General features: G+C 36.7%; 1 protein-coding gene across 1 annotated transcript; it reads right to left on the reverse strand.

Moving 5' to 3' along the window:
- Positions 1-3,409: 3,409 nt before the first annotated feature.
- LOC146731585 (zinc finger protein 862-like) lies at positions 3,410-4,764 on the reverse strand. Its single transcript, XM_085492938.1, has 2 exons — positions 4,529-4,764; positions 3,410-4,081 (listed from the first exon to the last, which is right to left on the reverse strand). The coding sequence occupies exons 1-2, from the start codon at positions 4,762-4,764 to the stop codon at positions 3,538-3,540; spliced, it is 780 nt and encodes a 259-aa protein (XP_085349064.1). The 3' UTR covers positions 3,410-3,537.
- Between the last annotated feature and the right edge of the window lie 22,179 nt (positions 4,765-26,943).

Below are 26,943 nucleotides of genomic sequence, written 5' to 3' on the forward strand. Positions count from 1 at the left end.
GTGTAATATTATTGACCTGAGATAATACCGAACCTACAAAGAATATATTTTACCTTTTGATTTAATTATGTTTCTTAATGTTCATTTGCACTCTCAAAAAGCGGAGTCGTTTTTGTGGTGAACCACAGACCAAAGAATGTGTGTTTTCTAAGGTAATTTGTTAAGGCTTGCAATTGATCGCTTTAAGCGAGAATAAGAAACACAGTTCTTGTCATTACAACCGAGGACTGAATGGCGTGCCTGCATCAAACGAGTCTGCAAACACCTGTAATACACATGTTATCAATACGTACATCGACATGGCAGTACTTTTCCGATTCCACGCGCTTCATGAATAATACTGTGCAAGGCGTCAGCCAGGGACGCAGACACAGCAAACAATAATATTACAGTCCTTGTATAAATCTACAATAGACGGTTGTGTATTTCATAATGGTACGCCCGAGTGCGCCATGTTCTAGTTTTATTTTATTGATCAATTATTTGAAATAATTTTACGATCAAACTCTTTCACGAGGTAAGTATGAATACAATAAATGTTAACGCATGCGTAGTGCATAGCGTAACATTTTATCAAAAGAATTCGAGCTTGCGCGCTTCATAACAACTATGTTTGCTTACGACTTCAAAGTGATAAAAGAGATAAAATATGACGCAATAAAATTGCATTGATACTAAATTGTAAAATATGGAAAAAATACACAAAATGCATACGTTAGTTTGTTATATACGAGCGTACTGTCGTTTCTCAGACGATGAGAAGCATATCATATACAAGGTGGAATTTGATTCGCCGAAAAAAAAATGTTAACATACAAGCTACTCTCTGATTGGTCTGGCTGCTAGATCAGAACTGGCTAGCCAATCATACACATACTTGATTTGCATTGACCCGATTTTGCATGGCAAATTTACAAAATACTGTAAAATACTTTATTTTCGCTTGAAATTAATTTTCGCTATTTTCGCTGAAGGAATGATTCAATGAAAATAAAATCCAGCGAATATATCTTTTTCTCCTTTATTTTCTATTCAACTCGTCAAAAATCAGAGAAAATATATTCCATCATACAAAACACCCAAAAAGTCTTTTCAGCGAAAATTATTTCCAGCTAAAATAAAATATTTCACAGTAGATAACGGCCATCACATTAAAATATAAGTGTGTGGGTAGAATTTCGGCTCACAGGCTGAATATAGGCGTACTCATCTGATTAGACTCGGGAGGCTTTGCACACTGTGTGCAGCAAATGCAAAAGATTGGGATCTACATATTACTATCAGAACATAACGCCGCGCATTGTAATATTATAGGCTCATTAAATTTGAAAATAAACTTATATTAGTATTACAACAAACACATGGTTTTAATGACCAATGAACATTTTATTCATGTTGTTAAAAAATAATTTTATACGGAATGGCGCAACTTTGGGAAAATATTGTGCATGTTATAACAGTATAACATATATCAATCAAGGGATAATTCATTTGCAAACATACTGACGAATATATAAGGCACATTATAAAAATCAAATACACACTTCATCAAAGTCTCCCCAAAGACCATGCAAAATAGTGCTAGTTTGTTTTAATTTGCCCAACACCAATTTGCTTAGCACCCCGGTGAAATTATTTTCTGTGATTTTATGTGTTTGAAATAAATATTTGAAAAAAAGGACTATTCCACTTAAAAACTACATTTAAGCTATTATGTGAGTGTTTACCTGTTATTTTCGGAAACACAACAAGTTGCGACGAAACATAAATTATTGTACCGTGAAATTAACGTGAGTTTTCTCGTGAAATCACTTCATAAAAAGAACTACCGTACCAATGAAGATTTTTATGCAATGAAGCACTATTTTTACACACGTATTTTAATAAGTTTAAACCCCTTGGGCCTATGACCGGGGATGCCTTCCATTCGTTAAATGTCTAAAAATAGAGAGGTGGGCTTATACCCGAAAAGGGGCTTATGACAGGGGAAGTATGGTAAATGGGAACTATTTGTTTTAGCATTCTGTTGTATTTTTGCAAAGCAGGTGACGTCTACATGGAAACCGAACTCAGAATACCTTGTGTAACACATTTTGGTATCTGCTTAATATTCCCAGGGGCGGAGCTACGTCATCACTACTTTGCATATAACTCATTTGCATATTCGAATATGTTCACTTTAATCACTTTAATCACATCACTTTAATATGACGTTTCACACCATGACTAAAATGTTCGGTTAATTAAATTAAAATATACGTGACTTGCGTTGGGCAAGCGTAATTTAGATTGTACAATAAATGACTAACTTTATAAACTTATTAGAACCTTTGTGTTCTATGGGTGTTAGACGCGGAAAGTCAAACCCGTTCAAGTTAGAAATAGTATTGAAATATTCACCAGAATACAAGATGAACGGAAATGTTAGGAATCACTTTCAGTGAAATTAGTCTTTAATGTTTTCTTCTCAACTATATCATACGTTAACAGGACGTTTTTTTTTTTTTTTCTTCCCAGTTTTAGTGTATCGTGTGCGCCATTTCACTACAATAACATCGCGTTGCAAAACATAGTCCGCGATAAAATGGTTCGTATTTACGTTTTTTACTGAAGTCTGACATTAATAAATAGTTCGGATGTCACATACGGTTTCAAATGAAACAACCGCGGAAAAATGGCCGTGCGTAGTGTAGTGATTGACCACAATATTGAAGGCTGCCTGTGACAAAGGTACTATTGCGTAAAGCGCAAAGATCCATGGGAAAGAGATTGCACTGAACCATGTATGTCTATGGGGTTTGCGCTACCTGCTGTGGAATGCCGGTGAAAACAGCTGCAGTTGAGAAAACTTTGAAGTAATCCTGAGCAACCACAGCAAATTTATTTATGTTCCACCCGTAGCGGTAATCTTGTTACGCTGCTCAGGAGAGCCTCAACAACTATCCCAAAGTAAAATTTCTGAGAGTTTTCGGCCTTTGTTTTCACTGTGATGGTTACCAGGCGGCGAAAAGACCCGGATGTTTGCTCCCGACAATACAGCCGACTACTGTTATATTGTTACTAGTAAATGATGCGTGACGTAAGCGATAAGGTGCGCTATGGTGATATGGTCCGAATCTTATGCTCAGTTATTTAACATATAATACGTGGGATGTCTGCCCAAGTTAACATACAGTAATTGGATACTTCCCACACATCCGATGAATTATAGTTACAAACATTATTTAAAAAACGAAAGTACTCATGGTATATTTTATAATATTGAAGCGAAGCAGTCGCCTGGTGGCGTCTTATGCAATGTGGGCTCCATGCGACATATACAACAGGCCTCGAAATTTTTTTTAAAAATTTACTTGCCACAGGACAAGTAGATTTTTAATATCACTTGCCCTGATGAAAATTATGCTTGCCCCATTTTGCATAAGTGTATATTGTAACATTATGTGAAGAAAACACACACGATTAGGATTAATGGAATACATTATTTATTTCATAACAGTTACATCATCACATTCACAAATATTGCTATTTGTTTACTCATATGATGTTGTTCTCTGATTCATCATGCTGAAGAGCGTGTCCATGTATATGTTTCGTCCCACCACTTTCAAGCCAATGTTGAATTGCTGGTAGTGGATTGAATTCTACTATGGTAGGCCCATGTAACTTTGTACGAAGCAAAGCTTGTAAGGATGATTGCTTTAGACAGGAGCGGTTTGCAGTTTTGATTTGCTTCATGTGAGAGAAACATCTCTCACAAGTAGCAGTACTGCAGCTAATTGTAAACATGATATCAATCAGCTTTAAGATAACATGCAGATTATGAGGCCTGATAGTGAGCAGATGCTGGTACATCTTATACATCCCAGTGACAGGTAGATCGTTCATCCTTGATTTTAAATTGGTGTACTGCTCAATGCCCAATGCCACTTCCTCCTCAGTAAACAGAGGACTGAAGTGATTAAATAGAGCAGTGACATCATCTACACCATGAAGTACAAGTTTATCCCTTTCTGCTGGCCAACGAGTTATGTCAAATGCTTCAAAGTAGGAGATAGGTGGCTCAAAGAAGTTGTCAAATCTGTAAACAAAAATGTATATGTAAATTAAAACAATATTAGTCAGCTGGATAACCATCTAACCTAGGAGTAAATCAACAAATTAATAGTACATGAATATAAACAAGAAAACATTCAAGATCTTTGAAATATATAAGTTTATCAAACGAACAAATCTTCACAGTATATAGAAAAATTGAGGAAAATAAACATGCAAACCCAAAAATCATTCTAGTTAAATTAAATTAAATTTAAAATAAAATAAGTGTTATTGTTGCTTACTAGTATTACCATGGTAAATGCAAAAAAAAAGTATATTGTACATTTATATATTATTAATATTATACTTAAAGGCAATTATATACATAAGGGATTTCAACACGCATATTGAATAATCCAGTAAATATTTGTTTAGACGAAAATAATAAAATTGTGAATTGTGAAGTAATTAAAATTTATTAAACACTGACCTGTTTGATAGATGTGCCAATTCCTCGTCCAGAATTTGTGCAACTAACTTTAAATCCCGTCTTTCTTTTGGGCTGTAGTGATAAAAGTTAAAGAGGCCTTTCACGGTGTTCTCAAACTTGTTTATTTCGGGAAGATACTTGACACTGTCAAGCACAGCGAGCTCTAACGTGTGAGCAATCCTGGTATATATGGGCAACAACTCCCGACTTCCGTCCTTGCATGACGGATGCGCCATCAAAATTGGCACAGACTAATTTAGGTCCAGGCTTGTCACGCGAAGTCATATTTTCCATGTTGAGATTGACAGAGCTCAGGCCGTCTTTGATCGCTTCGTTATAACAGTGTCAAATTAAAGGGCGGTGGCCGTCGTGCCGCGTCCTGTTCGATGTGGGACTCATAGCGACGTATACTACAACGCGTGTAAAATTCATTGTTTAGTTACATGAAATTCGAGCACGTGCTGCGCAACGACCACCGCGCTTATAACTGTTTGATTCGAATTCAAAACCGCTGCATGGCGACTGTACATGTCATGGTTCAAAACAAGGTTGTCGACGGCACACGTTGGCCAATATTTCATGTTGGTCGACAACTGGAAGCATCAGAACACTGACACGTGAGTGTAATTGGAATATTACTATAGATTACTATAAAATTAAATATCCTTCAGCAAAAAAAACAAAAAAACAACACATTTTCGGCAATTATAATAGGTCACATTACACATAGAGTCGACTGACTAGTCGGTCTTGTAGGCGTGAGATTGAAACATTGTTTCATTCAATCAGCCGGTCTTCGGTCGGTTAATTCACCTTGAGACGTTCGCATTAATTTCCACAGTTATATCTTCCCCTGAAGAGGTTCATTTTTTTTCGCGAAGAACAAAAAACACCATTATTATGCATCAACTACTGGACAAATGCAAAGGCGTTGCTCAGTAAACTAAAAAGAATAGGTGTGGACCATTTGTATGTGCAAGTAACTTTGACGTTTGTCCAGAGAGCCATGAATAAATTACAATCGCAGCCAGTCGTGCACTAATCACTAAAATCTTCCTCCAAATATATGTCTACCACACCATTCCACGGCGGATAAATTTGTGATTTAAAACGTCGCGAAATTCTAAAAACGGTGCATTTGTTTGGCTTCTTTTTTGGTTTGTGTTCGCGTCGGTATTAACCGCGAACGTTTTGAACCAATTTCGAATGAGCCTAAATGTTGATGACGTCATCGGACCGAACATCACGTGCACTAGCAACCCGCAAATGGTCTTTTGCAACTAAAAAAAAATTCGCCATCAGAAGCTACTTCAGGCATCTCACGTGGTTCACAAAATAACTGACTGGATGGTAATGTCAGTTTTAAGCTAATGTTATTATTAATGAGTATTACCAAATATTAAACAAATATACAAAGGTCTATTCGAGTTCAATCACAATAAACTAATGTCATTGCAAACCAGCAGAATTATGGTGACATATAACAATATTAAGTTGGTGTTTGTAATAAATAACCTTGGAACCGTTCCGGGGCGTCTGGCAATTCTATAAAATCCGAGTCGCTACTTGTATAATTTTTTCTATTAATTGTGAAACGTAGATTCATGAAAACTGACACTAAATTTGGTGTTTTATGTCATTTTTTTTTAATTTCCACAAAAATGCACTGTGGATGTAAATATGTAATTTGTAATAGTATCGTTGGTACCGTTTGATGACGTATACATTAATATTCTTTATCCTAAACTAGAAAATTCTTGTGGTTAGTAGGGCATTATCCTATCGACTAGGGGAGCCGTGAGCCTGGCAGGCAAGCAAAATATAAAGTGGGAAACTGATCCCTTGATCAAACTCCCCGATGCTGGGTGGACACGCTAACCATTACATATTACACCAAGGCAACGTTCGTTGCTAGGAAACAAGATAAATCGACCCTCGACGTATTCGTGACTACGGCTATGACAGGCGGATCAAACGCTGTTGGCGACAAACATTTGCAGCAATGGTTCATTCGAGTGCCGTGGTGTAAATAGTGCGAATTGTCAGTGCTGTCAACGTCTGGCAACTTGTTGATGGACGCTGAAACACGCGTACGCACTGACACGTGTAACGAGGTGTTCATTGCTGACTGACGACAACCGATTGAAACACACAGTTGGGGATCACGTGATTATACATAAACACGATCAATGATCTGTAGTACAGTGGCGTATTTGATTTGCATGATTATGATTACATGTACGTCATTATTGAAATCGAGGCTCCGAGCAAAACACGTAATCATATTCATGATTGTTTTTTTCTCACAATTTTATTTAATTTTACAAAATGACAAAAATATGAGTGAGAAAACACACGAAATTGGCAAAAACTATATTACCAGAACATTTGTTTGCATGCCGCTGGATAAAAACTGCAAACTTTCGGCATCTTTTGCACTCGATTCATTGCCTTGGGGTCGCTAGTCACATGGCCGCCATTAAGGTCCAGCTCGATTAACCACAATCATAACATGACAAACAAATTGGACCCATGGCAATGTTCCGTCTTATATGGCTAAACACGTCACGTAGACTTGGAGACGTACTGCACACGATATCGTTGTTATGAGTAAACACACAACATTCATGACACGACAACGTGTGGAAGTTGTTATGAGTAAACACACAACATTATGACACGATATCGTGTGGAAGTTGTTATGAGTAAACACACAACATTATGACACGATATCGTGTGGAAGTTGTTATGAGTAAACACACAAAATTATGACACGATATCGTGTGAAAGTTGTTATGAGTAAACGCACAACATTATGACACGATATCGTGTGGAAGATGTTATGAGTAAACACACAAAATTATGACACGATATCGTGTGAAAGTTGTTATGAGTAAACAAACAACATTATAACACGATATCGTGTGAAAGTTGTTATGAGTAAACACACAACATTATGACACGATATCGTGTGGTAGTTGTTATGAGTAAACACACAAAATTATGACACGATATCGTGTGAAAGTTGTTATGAGTAAACACACAAACTTATGACACGATATCGTGTGGAAGTTGTTATGAGTAAACACACAACATTATAACACGATATCGTGTGGAAGTTGTTATGAGTAAACACACAACATTATAACACGATATCGTGTGAAAGTTGTTATGAGTAAACACACAACATTATGACACGATATCGTGTGAAAGTTGTTATGAGTAAACACACAACATTATAACATGATATCGTGTGGAAGTTGTTATGAGTAAACACACAACATTATAACACGATATCGTGTGGAAGTTGTTATGAGTAAACACACAACATTATAACACGATATCGTGTGAAAGTTGTTATGAGTAAACACACAACATTATGACACGATATCGTGTGAAAGTTGTTATGAGTAAACAAACAACATTATGACACGATATCGTGTGGTAGTTGTTATGAGTAAACAAACAACATTATAACACGATATCGTGTGGAAGTTGTTATGAGTAAACATACAACATTATGACACGATATCGTGTGAAAGTTGTTATGAGTAAACAAACAACATTATAACACGATATCGTGTGGAAGTTGTTATGAGTAAACACACAACATTATAACACGATATCGTGTGGAAGTTGTTATGAGTAAACACACAACATTATAACACGATATCGTGTGAAAGATGTTATGAGTAAACACACAACATTATAACACGATATCGTGTGGAAGTTGTTATGAGTAAACAAACAACATTATAACACGATATCGTGTGGAAGTTGTTATGAGTAAACAAACAACATTATAACACGATATCGTGTGAGAGTTGTTATGAGTAAACACACAACATTATGACACGATATCGTGTGAAAGTTGTTATGAGTAAACAAACAACATTATAACACGATATCGTGTGGAAGTTGTTATGAGTAAACAAACAACATTATAACACGATATCGTGTGAAAGTTGTTATGAGTAAACACACAACATTATGACACGATATCGTGTGGAAGTTGTTATGAGTAAACAAACAACATTATAACACGATATCGTGTGGTAGTTGTTATGAGTAAACAACATTATAACACGATATCGTGTGGAAGTTGTTATGAGTAAACAAACAACATTATAACACGATATCGTGTGGAAGTTGTTATGAGTAAACAAACAACATTATAACACGATATCGTGTGAAAGTTGTTATGAGTAAACACACAACATTATGACACGATATCGTGTGGAAGTTGTTATGAGTAAACAAACAACATTATAACACGATATCGTGTGAAAGTTGTTATGAGTAAACACACAACATTATAACACGATATCGTGTGAAAGTTGTTATGAGTAAACAAAACAACATTATAACACGATATCGTGTGGAAGTTGTTATGAGTAAACACACAACATTATAACACGATATCGTGTGGAAGTTGTTATGAGAAAACACACAACATTATAACACGATATCGTGTGGAAGTTGTTATGAGTAAACAAACAACATTATAACACGATATCGTGTGGTAGTTGTTATGAGTAAACAAACAACATTATAACACGATATCGTGTGAAAGATGTTATGAGTAAACACACAACATTATGACACGATATCGTGTGAAAGTTGTTATGAGTAAACAAACAACATTATAACACGATATCGTGTGGAAGTTGTTATGAGTAAACAAACAACATTATAACACGATATCGTGTGAAAGTTGTTATGAGTAAACACACAACATTATGACACGATATCGTGTGGAAGTTGTTATGAGTAAACAAACAACATTATAACACGATATCGTGTGGTAGTTGTTATGAGTAAACAACATTATAACACGATATCGTGTGGAAGTTGTTATGAGTAAACAAACAACATTATAACACGATATCGTGTGGAAGTTGTTATGAGTAAACAAACAACATTATAACACGATATCGTGTGAAAGTTGTTATGAGTAAACACACAACATTATGACACGATATCGTGTGGAAGTTGTTATGAGTAAACAAACAACATTATAACACGATATCGTGTGAAAGTTGTTATGAGTAAACACACAACATTATAACACGATATCGTGTGAAAGTTGTTATGAGTAAACAAAACAACATTATAACACGATATCGTTTGGAAGTTGTTATGAGTAAACACACAACATTATAACACGATATCGTGTGGAAGTTGTTATGAGTAAACACACAACATTATAACACGATATCGTGTGGAAGTTGTTATGAGTAAACAAACAACATTATAACACGATATCGTGTGGTAGTTGTTATGAGTAAACAAACAACATTATAACACGATATCGTGTGAAAGATGTTATGAGTAAACACACAACATTATGACACGATATCGTGTGAAAGTTGTTATGAGTAAACAAACAACATTATAACACGATATCGTGTGAAAGATGTTATGAGTAAACACACAACATTATAACACGATATCGTGTGGAAGTTGTTATGAGTAAACACACAACATTATGACACGATATCGTGTGAAAGTTGTTATGAGTAAACAAACAACATTATAACACGATATCGTGTGGTAGTTGTTATGAGTAAACACACAACATTATAACACGATATCGTGTGAAAGTTGTTATGAGTAAACAAACAACATTATAACACGATATCGTGTGGAAGTTGTTATGAGTAAACACACAACATTATAACACGATATCGTGTGGAAGTTGTTATGAGTAAACACACAACATTATGACACGATATCGTGTGGTAGTTGTTATGAGTAAACACACAACATTATAACACGATATCGTGTGGTAGTTGTTATGAGTAAACACACAACATTATAACACGATATCGTGTGGAAGTTGTTATGAGTAAACACACAACATTATGACACGATATCGTGTGGTAGTTGTTATGAGTAAACACACAACATTATAACACGATATCGTGTGGTAGTTGTTATGAGTAAACACACAACATTATAACACGATATCGTGTGAAAGTTGTTATGAGTAAACAAACAAACAAACAAACAAATGCATGACGTTCTACACACGACAGCAGTAGAAATGTAAACTCGCTCTATCGTAAGACTATGCTGCATCTGTGTAACTCGGATATCTGAATATATTTCTCAATATTTTTTTATCAATCGTAACATTCTGTGTTTGTAGCAACTGCTGCGTGTCACGTGCTCGGGTGCCGTGTCGTTAAATGTACCAGAAAAGCTCATATCGAACAATCTAGATCATAGCGACACCATTTAACACATTGGCCTATTAAATTGATAGGCTAAGGAGAATTATTCGTGATAAGTAGAGGTACTTTCAGAGTCATTGACTTATGATATATGCGTGAAACAACACGTGTCACACATTTAAATTGTGTTCGAGTTTGTTCCTGGTAGGGACCCCACTTGCTGTTGGCATGTCGCAAAATATAGCCTGCCATGGGTGGCGCATCAAGTCCGAATGGAAAATGTCGCAAAACAACACATGTGGAGAAATCGGAATACTTTCGTAAATGTGTGGCGAATTAGTGATTAAAAGGCGGTGGTCGTTGGCGCTACGCATGCGCAAAATATTGGTTTCATATTAAACAACGATATAACAACAATAGAGACCTTGACTGTTGCCAAGATCAACAAGTACAAAATAAGACGTGCCCAAACTTTAACTAGGTGATTTTTTTGGTGTTTGGAAGTATCGAGGGAGTCACCGGCGGTAATTAGTTTACGTGAATTCCCGGGCGTGAATTGCGTCCAGATCAAAACTCGTACTCGTGATTTCCGTTAGAAGAGCGCATTGAATTATGGGAAAATCAATGTTTATCTTCACAAATGCGCGGCGCGACGACCGGCGCCCTTAAGTGAGCTAACTCGTCTTAGTCAAATTAAAGATCCATTTCCAAATTCGATACGGAAGAGGCTGGCGTGGATTTCTCACTGTCAAGCCTAGTTGAATATACCAGCTAATCACCTGGTGGCGGAAGTATGCCATCAAGCGTTGACATACTTCTGTGACGTAAAATGACGTTATGATATGAACAATGTCGTTGAAATAGACAACTCTGTGTGGTCATGTAGACGTTCGTCATTTAGAATTCAGCAAAAAAAGCAGTATTTTTTCCCATGACTACAGATCAAAACAATGCGAACGAAATATCCAACAACCGCTTACGTCACATAAGCGGTTCGTCGCTAGAGGCCGCTGCTTATTGGAACTGTGTACAGAATGCCAATACTTCGTTCTAGCATACCGATTACTAGTTTTAAAATCTCCTTTCCCGCCACACATACATATTCACTTAAAATAAGCAAATAAATGCCATATTGGCAATGTGCTATTTTAAACTAACATACCGTCAACAAAACTAATATATATAGTCGACGGACTTACTGAAATCAAAAGATACATTCATGGGTGTGTGTTTTTTCTTCAATAAGTACCCGCTTTCCAGGAAAAAATGTGAAAGCTGGAAAAACTGATCATTAACATAAACACGTGTATGGAATAAACAAATAAATGCCATATTGGCAATGTGCTATTTTAAACTAACATACCGTCAACAAAACTAATATATATAGTCGACGGACTTACTGAAATCAAAAGATACATTCATGGGTGTGTGTTTTTTCTTCAATAAGTACGCGCTTTCCAGGCAAAAATGTGAAAGCTGGAAAAACTGATCATTAACATAAACACGTGTATGGAATTTGTTCATGGCATTACGTAACACCCAATGAACTGTGGAATACCAGCGCCAGTTGACAAGTCATATATATACCGGGGTATATATATGACTAGTCAACTGGCGCTCTATTTTACTAATTTTGGACTATTTGAAAATATCAGAAATCGCATTGACAGAGAATTAGAACAAACGAACTATGACGAAAATACATATTGTAGTGATACAGAATCAATTCCGAATTCCCGAATTACCGTCAGACGCGATAGCGCATGCGTAACCTACCTAGCAACAGGCGAGGGTAGGACACGCATAAACACGCACAGAGTAAATATGACCGTGACATAGTTTTTCAACTCCAAAAATACCCGCAAAAAGTATGAAAATATTTCGCGATAGCCAAAGATAATTTGCATGCTCGTTATTTATGCTTAGGCAGAATAGTGAGTAAATTTGCAGAGGCTGGTACGAGTTAGTTGAAAGATGATGGCAGTTTTATTTCAGTGGATTTTTTACGATGCGAGTTGGAAACATTGATATTCGTTGCACTGCGCGTTTTAAAACGTTCAGAATTTGTCCTACCTTAGGCCTTCCGGTTTGTTGATCCCAGGTCACGCAATATGCGCAAGCGCGCAAACGATGAACGCGCAAACGCCATCGGGAACCGGGAATTCCATCTAAACCTGAGTTTGTATTAAACTGAAACAAATTGATAGCGGTAGATGTGTGTATAACGGTTATGCAACACTGTATGTGATCTAACTCTTAAGTTGCTCGCGGACATACTCTGACCGATTTTCCCAGTGCGAACCATCGATATACATTCAACACCCGACATTACGTTCAACACAAGTCAACACTCGTGCATGTCTATTATGTCTCTATATATAGAAATTATCAAATATTGTTATGATAATAGGGGCAACGCCCATGCTTCTGTTGGAACTCGTAACTACAAGTTCAAAGACCACTCACTATCTTGACCTTCTATGTATCAGGAATTCGATGTCAGTGGTTGTTTTTTTAACTTTATCACTTTCAAAATGAAGTCATAAATATTCATAATGCGCATGCGCGAGATATATAGGTCTCATATAAACAAAAATGGCGACTTTGACTGTCGCGGAGACCAACGAGTACAAGCTGAGACGTAACCAAGCTTTAATTAGGTATTAGTAATAATTACAAACTTAAGATAAAACATATGAAAATAACATTGAAGGTAAATTGCAATATGAATAAGGAATGTTATTATTATATTATGATAAGCATTGTTATAAACTAACTTGTGTCTCATGCTTGCAATGTGGTGCTAAATCAAGTGTTATGACTGTGCAATTATTCAGGTTTTAAATTGGAACAGTTGTATATATTCTAACTACACCTAGGCCCAGTATTGGTATATGGATATATTTCTTCGGGATTTTATGAAAATAAAAAAAAGAGTGGAAAAACCTGGCGCCAATACATGTGTATTATACACTGCACGAGCTCAGTAGATGTGACGTGAGCTAAAATGTTACTTCCATCAAATAAAATATTGTCAAATTTGACCCTATCGTTTCCCATCGCCCACCCCTCCGTTACGGCAACACAATATTGTGTATCTTTGACTAAATACTCACATACACACGACTTGTATCCTGTAATTCTGAGCCACAATAGTGCTTGTGGTGTCAAATGAACGGGATAAAACGTTGCGATCTTCACGCTACGCGGGGGAGTCGTCAGCTGCGCATGCGGCAGACGGCCATAGCGTGTCGTTGTTTACAAACAAGCGTCTATCCACGAGTCTTTACATAATCTTTTGTAAACCAGGTATGTGTTGAGTTACAAATAATGTTCTTCCAATCTTTAGGTATAGCTGCGATAAAATCTTTTATTTGAATGAATTCAATCTGTGTAATAGCCATCATAATCCAGTACTGCCAATTATGAAAACTTCCATCCCGATTAATTAAGTCAATTCTGCGATTAATGCCTCGATTTGCCAGAGATTTAAAATAAACTGTTTTGTTTGCAATTTTAATAAAGCGATTGTTCCACAACGCTGGATTGTAAATTTCATACACAGAAATGGGGGAATGGTGCATTAAATTTGACAATTCTCTGATAATATCAACATAAAATGGTGGTAAATAGTCGACCAAACTTTCAACATCAAAATTACATGATAATCTGTTCCCTTTGATATTTAGTAATGGTTCCGCAATGTTCCTCCAATTCAATTTAGATTCAATTTCCATCATGATCAGGCCTCCATTCTCTATACCCGCAATTGAAGAAGTTCTTTTAACTCGGTCACAACCTTTCCAGAAAAAATTGAATATTTTTTTTAATTGCCTTTATAATTGCTTTAGGGGTTGAGATCATTGTCGAAACATACACAAATTAATGGATACCCAGTGTTTTTAAAATCAGATTTTTTTTCCAACAACTGATAACACCCTCAGAGACCACAAGCCACATAACATTTTTAATTTTATCAATGTTGGCGCAGTATTACAGGGAATAAATATGGTCAAAATATTAACGACAATCACAGCTCACAGTGTCTCATTAAAACGAGTGTCGATATCTTTCCGCATGTGTTTGTAACTTTTTTTAGTCAAAGCATATATACCAAGGCAGTTACGGTTAAGTAGCCAATCATGAACGACATTGTTGGTAGCTTCGCAGCTCTTTATGCATAGACACCATCAGTGTCGGACTCTTTGTATTCAACTAAATGGTTTTATTTAGATGACGCGTGACAGAAACAATAGTTTATTTAATTCAGAGATTTCTATATACGAGGTCATTCTATATACGTTGCTCGAATTCCGTGACGTCATATACTTATCGCCATAATAGGTGCAACAAAGATCCGATAAAAAAACAGAAATTGACAACAGGTTGCCAATTCGCCACAACTCAGAACATGAATGCAATGTATTTGTATGCGTTCGCGTCTACCACACATACCACGCGGTCTCCGCGTGAGTCGTGGAGGTAAACATAGATGAATTTTCGAGTATTCGAAACTGACAACCAACCAATCTATAGAACATACCGGGCATGGAACCAATGCAAAAACGGCTGGTTAATAATTACTCAAGTAATTTTTACAACATCCACATTTGATTGGTACTACAAACTTGAACATAGAAGTTGCATTTGCTAAGTTTTCCTAACAATTAATGGGGCAACCCCAATTACTAGATTTTACTTCTAATCTAAATAAAATTGTTTTATTTCACTTTTACTATATATTTTATTTATTTTGTTCATAATATTTTATATTATTTTAACTACGTCTCCTGTTTTTTTTTTGTTTCTTTTTTTGTGTTTTTTTGAATACCAAAATAAATTTTTAAAAAAAGAAAAGAAAAAAAACCGAAGCAAATAAACAATAAATCAAATGATTTCACTATAATATGTTTATGTAAATCTTAAAATAACGTACAGCGTTGACATTTACGTCACATGCCTTCGTTTGTACTGCCCCGGATAACAGCAGCCGGTTTTCTCTTATTTAGAACACAGAATTAATTAATAAAGGTCATTATACTCGGATCAGCAAGCTGAAGCTTTAGAGAGCAAAGGATGATCCGCGTGCCATGCACATTTCAAGCTGACAGGTTGTTGTCAACAACCTTCGGGAATATGAAAAGAACATGCCTCGTTTTCAATCGACAGGCGACAGCAGTTTTCCAACGTGCAACACTGAATGATACAGGTCAACTTTTTTGTTATATTATTTGTTAGTATGAGGAGTTGTAATAAGGTTTGAAACAATATCACTACTTAATAAACAACACAAATACCATGACAACTGATGTGTGATGTCATATGGCAAATAATGCTAACACGCGAGCTAAATTACAAATGGCAACATACACTGTAACTTGAATTGTATTTTAAAAAAATACATCGTATATCCCCATTTTATCGCAGAGTGGGCACTATCCCATTTCGTCCCAAATTGTTACTTGAACCCCAATTTGCATGTATTTTAGGGGGTGCATCTCAACATTTCCAAAGTATTTGTCTACTTACATCTGTCAGTGAGAAGTTTTCTGCAGATCATAAACATTAAAATCGGAGTTGTTAATACTTCCCATAATTCTACTCTATCTAGTGGCTTGGAGCAATCTGGTTTGAGACCAGATATACATTAGTTAAACACGGATCCTTCTCGCATTTTCCCCATTGGTCATCGTACCCAACTCCGGGACATCGCCGCAGTGATAGTGAAATCGAAAAGCATAGGGAAAAAGTCAATATGCCTAGTGAAAATGAATTGAAAGTGTTTCTGAATGCGAGATAAAATTTCAAATTTCTTATTAATAAATCGATGTTAACAAATGGCCGAGTATTGCGTACGAACCCATAATTACCTAGATAACGACCCATTATCCGTATGAACTGATTTCAACAATGCACATAAGTATGTACTCGTTTTCAAGCGTCACGAGCCGCGTTGACGTCTTGTTGAACGCGCCAAAACGCACGTTTCAAATTAGTTCGCTTATTTTCGAATTAGCGGCACACACATATAACCCCATTGATCTCTTTGACACCTAATGCGATAACGGAATGACGTCAGGACGTTTGAGCAACCGCCTTGTGCGAATGACCTCGCTTGAAATGAAATCGGTTATTGTGTCGCGAAACACGCGGATAATTACACGTTTGCGTCAAAAATTCCTATGCAGTGTGACGATTTTGACGACTCCTAGTCGCTTTAAACAATTGGTTCTTGCGTCGGGTGATGCCTCGCGAGGTCACGCGACGACGTTCAACAAAAACAAAATATCGTTATTATATTTACAAAAAAAAAAATCACATTCACGAATAAACGACAGTCAAATTAATTCATGATGAAGATATGACGAAAAAATACTCACATCAACGAAATATATTAGTTGTCGACAACGTTTTGTCTGGGTGTTTTGAAATAAAAAATAAAAAAATTAAAACAATTAGTGTTCACACACACACACACACACACACACACACACACATATATATATATACATATAATTGTACCAACACGGGTATATATACCGTCGTTATTAACGTACTGTAACCCAGTCTGTTAACGCTGTAATGTCGTATATTTGGGTTGAAACCTTTGGCACGTATAACACGTTATATAATAAATGCAGGTACGGTGTTTTCAATATATTCGGGGTTTCAAGAAAAAAAAAGCGGGAGAAAGGTGAGATACAATACTGGGCAGTCTATTCTTACGTAGCACTGTACAACGACGTGCAATCAAATAGTTAAGGTTTTATTTCCGCCATGATTTTGTTCTTGGAGTGTAAACTTGGTGTCACTGAATGTTAGACAGATATTGTAATCAATTTGAGAAAAGTTAATGAAGTTACATTAGAAAAGAAATGAATGGGCGTCGTTTGAGTTTTTTTCGCTCGGTAGATAGCCCATATTCTGTTGACATGTCGCAAAATGTAGTCTGGTATTGATGACGCATTACATGGGAAATGTCGCAAAACAACACGTATGCCGTAAATGTGTTGTAGAAAGCGGAACTATCTTAGGCAAATGACAGGCAAAGGTACGATGCGGAAGAAGCTGACGTGGATGTTCTAAATGTTCAGTTTAATATATTAACATGATGTCGGAAAGTACGTCCTCTAAGCAAAGAAACGCTTCTGTGACGTCAAAATGACGTTATGAAATAAACAATATCGTTCAAATAGACACGTCTGTTTGGTGGTTCGTCATTTAGACTTTAGCAGTATACGACGGCTACAACCTAAGATCAACATATTGACGCTATGAACGAAGTAGTTTACAACCACTTACACACAGTATTTGCATTGTCCCCAACAAATAGGTCGTCAATACAAGTCCTAGCATACTAATAATGTCCAGCATTGATATTAAAAACAATACTTTGTGTTTACAAAATATATATAATTGTAACATACTGTAGACCGAAGCCCTTATGTCAATAGCAGACGGCGTTTTATTAGTCTGCTTTGTATTCCTCGGGAGGGTAGGCCGACGGAGATCGAATAATAGTTCAGAAATTATAATAAACCGGTGGGAACAAATATATTTACATCCGAACACGAAAAGTTGTTTCCCGAAATATCGCCAATTTTCTTGATACCAACCCATGCCAATAATCAAAATAGACATTACGTGTAATAAGGAAATGTACATGTTAACTACATGTATTGATTTGCAGATATCATCAGTGCAAGGTGTTATTAATTTCACTATAGTAACTAAATATTTGGTTACAAAATAAAGACACGTTTTCATATGAAAATACAATGAAAATTACTGAGGGGAAACATGAAACGGATTGCCCCTGGAAAACAGCATCCGGCTGATCCTTAATTAAAACACGGCAATATTTAATAAAATTCATCAGGCAAAATCTGAATTTATTATACACAGATCAACAACCCGTAGCTTTAGAGAACAAAAAATGATTGTAAAATCAGAGAAAAAATGCAAAAATTGCATTGTAATAACATTTTCATTTAAAATAACGTTTTCATTTAAAAACATGTATCTTTTAACTCCATTTATCACAGAGATTAACTTCGCCTGGGGTACTATCTCATTTCGTCAAATTTGTAATTTCAAATCCGGCTTTGTATTTATATACCATAAAATTGCACTCGCACTATGTATTATGACTCACCCAACTGATTATTGTGATCACCATGAACAATGATGAAATCTGTTGGCATGGCAATCAATCCTGCGCTGAATGTTGTTGTCATCACTCAAAGAGATGCCTGTATTTTAGACGGAGGGCAGAGCACTTATTAATTTTATTTCAGGACTCTGTTGCAAAATATAATTCTTTTGTGAGGCTTACAGGGGTGAATTATAGTTTTTTTCATCAGATCCTATGAAGTAAGAAGACAACTTTTCCAGTTATCAAAATCTTATGTGTTCCTACTACAATTAAAATGTCACATAATCTGATTTATCTAGTATGCAAATATTAATCCGATCTCGGTATATCTGGTCAGATATGTGTTCCAAATATGAATGTTTTATAAACTGCTGTTTTAGAACATTTTTTGATATCATATATAACTTAAAACTCGGACCCGCGCATGGTCGGCTTTTGGCTTGTAGTATCTTACCCCCAACGCGATTGGAAAGTGTGGAAGAAAAAGTCGCTGCGCGCTGCAATTTCATAGCCAGGGATTGCTTTAATCGTGTGAAAACGAACTAAAAATGTGTCTCCGAATGTGAGATTTAATTTATATTTTTTTCGTAGTCCAAAAGAGGAAATCTTAACTAGCTCCACGTTATAATCGATGTTAACAAATGTCCGAGTTTTGGAGTACGTGCCTTTGCATAAATGACTCGGAATCCGTATGTTACACTAACTGATTTCTACGATTCACATAAATATGTTTTTTTTTTGTATTTGTTTTCCAGCGTCACGACCTGCATTGACGTCGCGTTCAAATCGTTAAACGCACGTTTTTGTTTATTTCCTTTATTTTCAGATTAGTGGCACACTCTCTGGGAAACCTAATGCGACAACGAAATGACGTCACGGCGTTTGAACAACCACTTGGTGTGAATGACCTCGCGTGGGTGAGGGTAAAAGTGAAATCGGTTAATGTGCTAGAAAATGCTAGAACGCCAGGATTTAATTTACACTTCAAATCGTCAAAGATTCATACGCGCGTAAGCATTCAAAACGAATTGGACACTCAGAAACTGGTGGTTTTAATGGTACTGAAGTGTCGATTTTGGCGACTCACTTTAATGGTCGTCGCGCAGCGCGTGTTCGAATTTCATGTAAATAAACAATGTATTTTACACGCGTTGTATACGTCGCTATGAGTCCCATATCGAACAGGACGCGGCACGACGACTGCCGCCCTTTAAGTAATTGGTTCCCGCGTTTCGAGATGCTTTGCGACATCACACGACGACGTTAAAAATATCGTTATTATATTTTCAAACAAACAAAACAATCACACAGAAAGGAAGTGACATTCACCAACGATAATGAAATGATGCTTTCTGTGATGCAGATCTGACGGGAAAAATATTCACATTAACGAACTGTTTAAGCAACCTGCAACGTTATGTTTGGGCGTTCAGAAATCAGAAATAAATATATTAAAACAAATAGTGGAGAGGACCTTTGTTCACATTATCGTGACAATGAGGGTAATTATGACCTCGTTATTTGCGTAGCGCAACACAGTCTCTGAATGATGCATTATCGCTTTTATTCGGGTAGAAACCTTTGCCGCGTATATGCGTAAAATAATTAATGCAGGTACGGCGTTCTAAGAAATTCGGGTAGAAATGGGCGAGTAATGGGAAACAACATTTATCGGTGAAATCGACTGGAAAGCGTGAATAGACGCAGTTTGAATTTGTTCCTGGTAGGAGACCCAATTAACTGTTGACATGTCACAACATATAGCCTGTAACTTTAGTAACAAATTAAACTATTTAATTTCCTAATTAGAAAATAAAATGATTAATTACTAATATGAAATATAAAACCAACTACCCCTTGAAAACCGCAGCCCTTATTTAGAACATTGCATCATTCACTAAAAGTCATTAGTCCGAATTCGTTATGCACAGATCAACAACGTGTAGCTTTATACAACAAATTTGATTGTAAACCTAGAAAAACAAAATGCAATATACATTGTAATATTTTTCATTAAAACAATACATCGTTGTGATGTGGTGTTTTTATTGTTGTAATCACTGAGCATATGCTGCTAACGGAGTCAGTGAGAGTTTATTTTTTCTTTAGATGGGTCATGAATTAGTTTTCGCGTATCTGTTGACCGACTTAATTAGCTGATTATTAGCGAATTGCTGTGTTATGTCTGTCATCGTTTAGGCCTATTTGAAGTTTTGGACGGAACTTGGCTCAGTGATTTGAAACTAATTACGAGATAACCGTCGCTATTCTGACTACGATTTCTGACAGTTGGTATCCGTAATTATTAATGTAGTGAACGATTAATCAAAAGATATGACGTATTCAGTACTTAGTTTGATTGGCTTTATAGTTGAAGGTTACGCCTTATAGTCTTTTAACTGTATTGTAATTGGTTAGAGTTTTGAAAATGAATAAAGAGAGTTTGAGTTGGTCTTGGCGAATACTCCACGACAGACGCAGTCTAAGTCCAGTCCTGGAGAGCCTTGGGGGCGAGTCCTGGAGAGTCTTGGGCGAGTCTCGGGTCAGCCTTGCGATAGTCTTGGGGATTTTTCCCCAGGGCGCTGTGTCTTATAGAGTGCTCGACAGACCGACTAAGACAAGAGCTGAAACGTATTTCGTTGTGTGTGTCTTATTTGACTGTAAAGCTTAAGAGGCTTCCCCGATCCCGTACCTCAAGGGGACACGATATAGAGACGAGACGAGATTCCCCCCTGACACGTGTGGAGAACCCAGAGGAGAAGAATTTACCCCTGATAGATGATACAAATCGGGAATGCAACTTTAACAGTTAATAGAATCTGCTGTGTATCTGCTACAAAATGTCACATAATCTGTTTTTACTTTATCTAGTATCCAAATATTAATCTGATCTCGGCATATCTGATCAGATTTGTTTTCAAAATATGTTTTAGAAACTATTGTTTTGGAACAATCTTTGATACCAGATATAACATAAAACCATGGCCGAATTGTACATTTGGGTATAAGATCACCACCCCAGGACGCCGCGGCAAAAGTCAATGCGATTTTATGGAGAAGTGAAATGGAAAAGAGTCGCGAAGTTTGTCGCTGCGCACTGGCATTTTTCGGCCAGGTATTTCTTTAATCATATGAGAACGAACTAAAAATGTCTCCCATATGGAAAGCCGTACGGGACCCTGCTGCGTCAATATAAATTGCATGGTAAAACATATAGCTTCAAAATTATGTTGCTTATTCAACAAAAGTGCGATTTCCGATGTCTACGTTTACAAATTGGAGTAGTAGCAATCAATGCAAAACTTATTCACAGTCGTCGCTAATTAATTAGTAGTTGTCGCAAAGCGAGTTGTAGTAGTCGCGATTAAACGGATGCTGATTTGTAGAAGTCACTAACACTACTGCAGCGTATTTGTCGCTGACGCAGTTCCTTAATTTATAGATGACGACATTTCATTTTCCAAGTTGACGAAGCAAACTAGTCCCCCCTAGTAGACGACTCAACTTGCACTTTTCAAGTTGTCGACGTAAAATGAGTCCCTACTACAAGTTAACAAGTGTTCGAGTCGAGGCGTACGTGCATCTGCATAAGTAACCCAGAATCCGTATGTTGCACTAACTGATTCCCACGATTCACACAACTATGTAATGTATTCGTTTTCCAGCATCCTAAACTGCATTGGCGTCGTGTTGAAATCGATAAGGGCATCCTCTTAGCAACCTGTTTTTTTTAACTTGATCTCTTCGACACCTAATGCGTTAACAAAGTGACGTCACTGCTGTTTGGTGTGAACGACCTCTCGTAGGCGAGGGTAAATCTGAAATCGGTTATTGTGTCGCGGAACACGCGGAAATTTTAAACATTTGTGTCAAAGATTCGGACGCACGGAAACATTCAATACAAATTAGGCACTCAGAAACTGGTGGTTTTCAATGAGTATTGAAGTGTCGATTTTGACGACTGACTTTTAAACAATTGGTTCTCTCGCCTCGTGTTACTTCGCGGCTTTTCGCGACGACGTTCAGCAAAAAAAAAATATATTTTTAAGGAATAACACAGTTCGACAGATAAATGAAATGTAGTTGTTTAGCGTTGCCTCCAACATTTCCTTTGGGCTTTTGCAAATCAGTAATAATAATATGAAAACACATGATAGAAACAACCATTTTTCACACCAGTTGTATCAACTTGGATAAACGTATCATAGTTATTTGCATACCGCGCGTCGGTTGATACTCCAGCTGTACTGTATTCGTGCATACTTTGAGGTATTCTCGTAATAACCCTATATTATCCTCAGTTCTGTTTAGATACCATCTGAGCAGTTTTTTTTTTATTTCCAGTTACATTTCCAGACCAAAAGCTTGTTTTTAACTCCCTATAATAACGTAATTTGTTTATTTGTGTGCTGCCCCCCTAATTGCCACTATTCATCGTTTGTTTACAATATTGATGAAACAAGACTTTATGGGTTTTCTTAACCCTTAACGCAATTGCATTATTTTTCCTTAACCTGTTTTGGTCCCACACACACAACACCAGATTAATATTTTTTCATGACAGTAACCCAGTTTTAAATGTTAGTGTCACTCAGAGTTGAACCACATTTGTTATGCGTGTGCGATGTATTTTCTTTCATTCATTATGTTTTATTCCAGTATTCAATTACAGTTGTATTTGTTATACATTTGATACTAATAGGAGACACTTGCCTAGTTAGCCCCCGTTCGGACGTGCGTGTGTCCGTCCGCCTGTATCTAGCCATATCTCACGGGGTAAAGACCGTCACTTGCCTAATACCTCTATTAATTTGGTAGATATTTGTTTAACTTGTCTTTAGTTCCACAAGTTAAATTTTGTTAAACTGATGAAATGATATTAAAGATTTTACTTGAGATGTTATTTTTTACAGTTTATATAGCAAACCAAGATGCTAATAGCGACTTGAATTTTTATTTGAGACATTGTTTGATCCAGGCCAACAACGGGCACGTTTTTATACCATGGCTGGTACTTTGTCATGAATTTGTTTTTGCGTATCTGTTGACCGACTTAATTAGTTGATTATTAGCTGAATTGCTGTGTTATGTCTGTCATCGTGTAGGCCTATTTGAAGTTTTGGACGGAACTTGGCTCAGTGATTTGGAACTAATTACAAGATACCGTCGCTATTCTGACATCCGTAGTTATTAATGTAGTGAACGATTAATCAAAAGATATGACGTATTCAGTACTTAGTGTGATTGGCTTTATGATTGAAGGTTACGCCCTAGAGTCTTTTTACTGTTTTGTAATTGGTCAGAGTTTTGAAAATGAATAAAGAGAGTTTGAGTTGGTCTTGGCGAATACTCCACGACAGACGCAGCCTTGGGCAGTCGAGTCCGGTCTGAGTCCGAGAGAGTCCAGGGGCGAGCCTTGAGGCAGTCCAGTCTTGGACGAGTCTTGGGTCAGCCTTGGACAGTCTTGGGGACTTTTCCCCAGGGCGCTGTGTCTGGTAGAGTGCTCGATTAATCGACTAAGACGAGAGCTGAAACGTATTTCGTTGTGTGTGCCTTATTTGACTGTAAAGTTAAAGTGACTTCCCGACCCCGTACCTCAAGGGGACGAGATAGAGAGACGAGACGAGTTTCCCCCCTGACACGAGTGGAGACCCCGAGAGAGAGAGATTTTCCCCCTGATAACTTTCTACCAGAGCATTAATGGTAAGACATTTGGCAGTGAACTGAAAATGCTAAAAAATTCTCCGAAAAAATTGTCTGTACTTATTGATTGAGAAACATTGTTGAAAAATGACAACATCTTCTCTTTTTGCACGGACATTAAAATTCCCTTTCCAGATCACTTAGCCATTTTCTTAAAAATGGCGATATCGTTTTCCGGCAGTTCAAATAAATTGTATTTGTTTCTGAGTATGATGAAATGTGGGCGCAAAGAGAATGCGCATAATTTATATTAAAATCTTCACTTAGGTGAAAAACAATCGATATCCAAACAGGTCCAGATGCAGTCCTCAATACAACTTAACATTTGAGTTATACCATTATCACGAGCATTTTTATGTTTTTATTTGTGTGTTCCATATAGGAATGCAATCATGTAATAAAAATAATAAAAGAGAGCAGCTTCTGAATTCGTTTACTTATGGAATTGTTACCACTTTCTGTAGGTTGCCCAAAAGAGTCTTAGATTTGCTACTGTTATCCATCTGTTCGTTGTTTGTTTCTTCATTTTTGGCTTGGTATATGCTTCTGTTTTGCTATATAATTACTTGGTACATATGTTATTTCATATTTGTAACAATGTTGAGGTGCACTTTATCATCGAATAGTTGCCATTTGATGTTTTCATTGTCTGCAAATTTGCGGTAGATGTAATGGAGGCTAGGCCTATATTCATTCAACCATTGTGAGAACTACTTAAAATGAAGATGTTGTTCATACTAGTCTTATGAACAGGAAGCCGAAGAAGGGGCACTCCGGCGAACTGCGGATGATACTTACACGTGGAGATGGCGCTTTCGTCCCCAAGGATTACACATTATCGTTCTGTACAGGTCGTCCCGCTTTATTCACACAAGCCGAGGTAACTGCACAAGAAATTTGCCTTATTTACACGTATCGGCAATGCAAGCTGCCATGCGACTTCCCCTTCTGACGTCACAAAGGGAATTTATGTATGCAAATGAGAAGCTAATGAGGAGCCTCGTTTTAAAATACACAAAAATAAAGTTGCCATAGACTGAGTTTAAAACACATTTTTTCACTTAAAAAAATAATTCATGCATAGAAACATAAAAATTAATAATATTTATGTACCAATTGATAATTTTAGGCGTGAAAATAGCAGCCATTTCACAGGCACTTTAAAAGGTCTATGTCTATCCCTTACAAAGGTTACTCAACTCTCTATAATAAAAGTCAAAACACTAAGGGGTGGCGGAGTAAACACGCGATCAGCCAATCGCTGTAGTCGTTGGCACGATCACGTGATTACCAGGGAGGTGTCTCACGGTTAAAGCCTTGCAAAGTTGCCACTACTAAATATAATAAGTAAGCAATCAATTTATCAAATTCCTGGAATATATGTTTATAATCTCCACCCTAAACATACAAATTGTTGATTTAAAACAATAGTCTAACGACGTGTGACCGAATGTGCGAACGTGAAGCCGCTATCATAACAATAGTATGTGTCAAGCAGGTGGTATCAATCAGATCACCATATTTGTATCTGAAAGATAGTAGCATCATTAAAACCATTGTGAAGAACAATATTTTTGTTCGATCCTTGAATATTCATCTTTGATCCTTGAATTTTGAATAAGTGACGTTACAATATATACGACGTGTAATCAGTAGAGTTAACATTTATGTTTTTGTTGGAGTCGAGAGTACGTAATTGTTAGACAAATATTGTAAGCGATTTGAGACAAGTTGGCCATGTCACTCTAATACATTATAGGATCTGAGTAAATGAAATAAATGGACGCCGTGTGTGTGTGTCACATTGTTAGGGTCACGTCAACAGTAATAGGTAGGAGAACTATTCTCAGTATCGTAGAAACGAGTAAACGACCAAGTGGCATTATAATTAATTATTGGCTTACCAACGTTCGTCATCAGTATGACGTCATACATGCGGGGAAAGTAATATTGATATTCAAATATTGCAGTTACGTCATTCATACAATACCAATACATTCATCAAGGTCATATCACTATTACGCACAGAGACACACGTGTAGTGGATTTTAATTTCTTTTGTTTGTATGTTTCACCCGGTTTCTCAAATGTTTTCTACATGTTGGGTATAAAGTAGTTTGGTAGTTTTTTCACGTCATTTTTGAGTAAATGTGCAATATTTATTTGTTTGGTTTATTTATGAAATAAAATATTTGCGGATGTCAGTGTCACGTACCATTTTTGGTATAGTACATCATAAAAGTCAGTTCATCCTCGTTCGTAGGCAGGGGTATAATAATCAGTGAACAAGTTATACATATACATATAGCAGGGAAATGTATGAACTAAAATGTCGAGAAATTCTAAAAAAAAAAAATTGTCGTCGCTTGGTATAATAGTAA

Source organism: Saccoglossus kowalevskii, chromosome 18 (genome assembly GCF_978046115.1).
Source record: "Saccoglossus kowalevskii chromosome 18, keSacKowa6.1, whole genome shotgun sequence".
Taxonomy (NCBI): Eukaryota; Metazoa; Hemichordata; class Enteropneusta; family Harrimaniidae; genus Saccoglossus; species Saccoglossus kowalevskii.

Bases quoted from the DNA above. Each gene is read 5' to 3' on its own strand.
- LOC146731585 (XM_085492938.1), bottom strand. From the start codon at position 4,764: ATGGCGCATCCGTCATGCAAGGACGGAAGTCGGGAGTTGTTGCCCATA. The intron at 4,082-4,528 runs GTCAGTGTTTAA...TTTTGTTTACAG, and splicing joins TTGGCACATCTATCAAACAG to ATTTGACAACTTCTTTGAGC.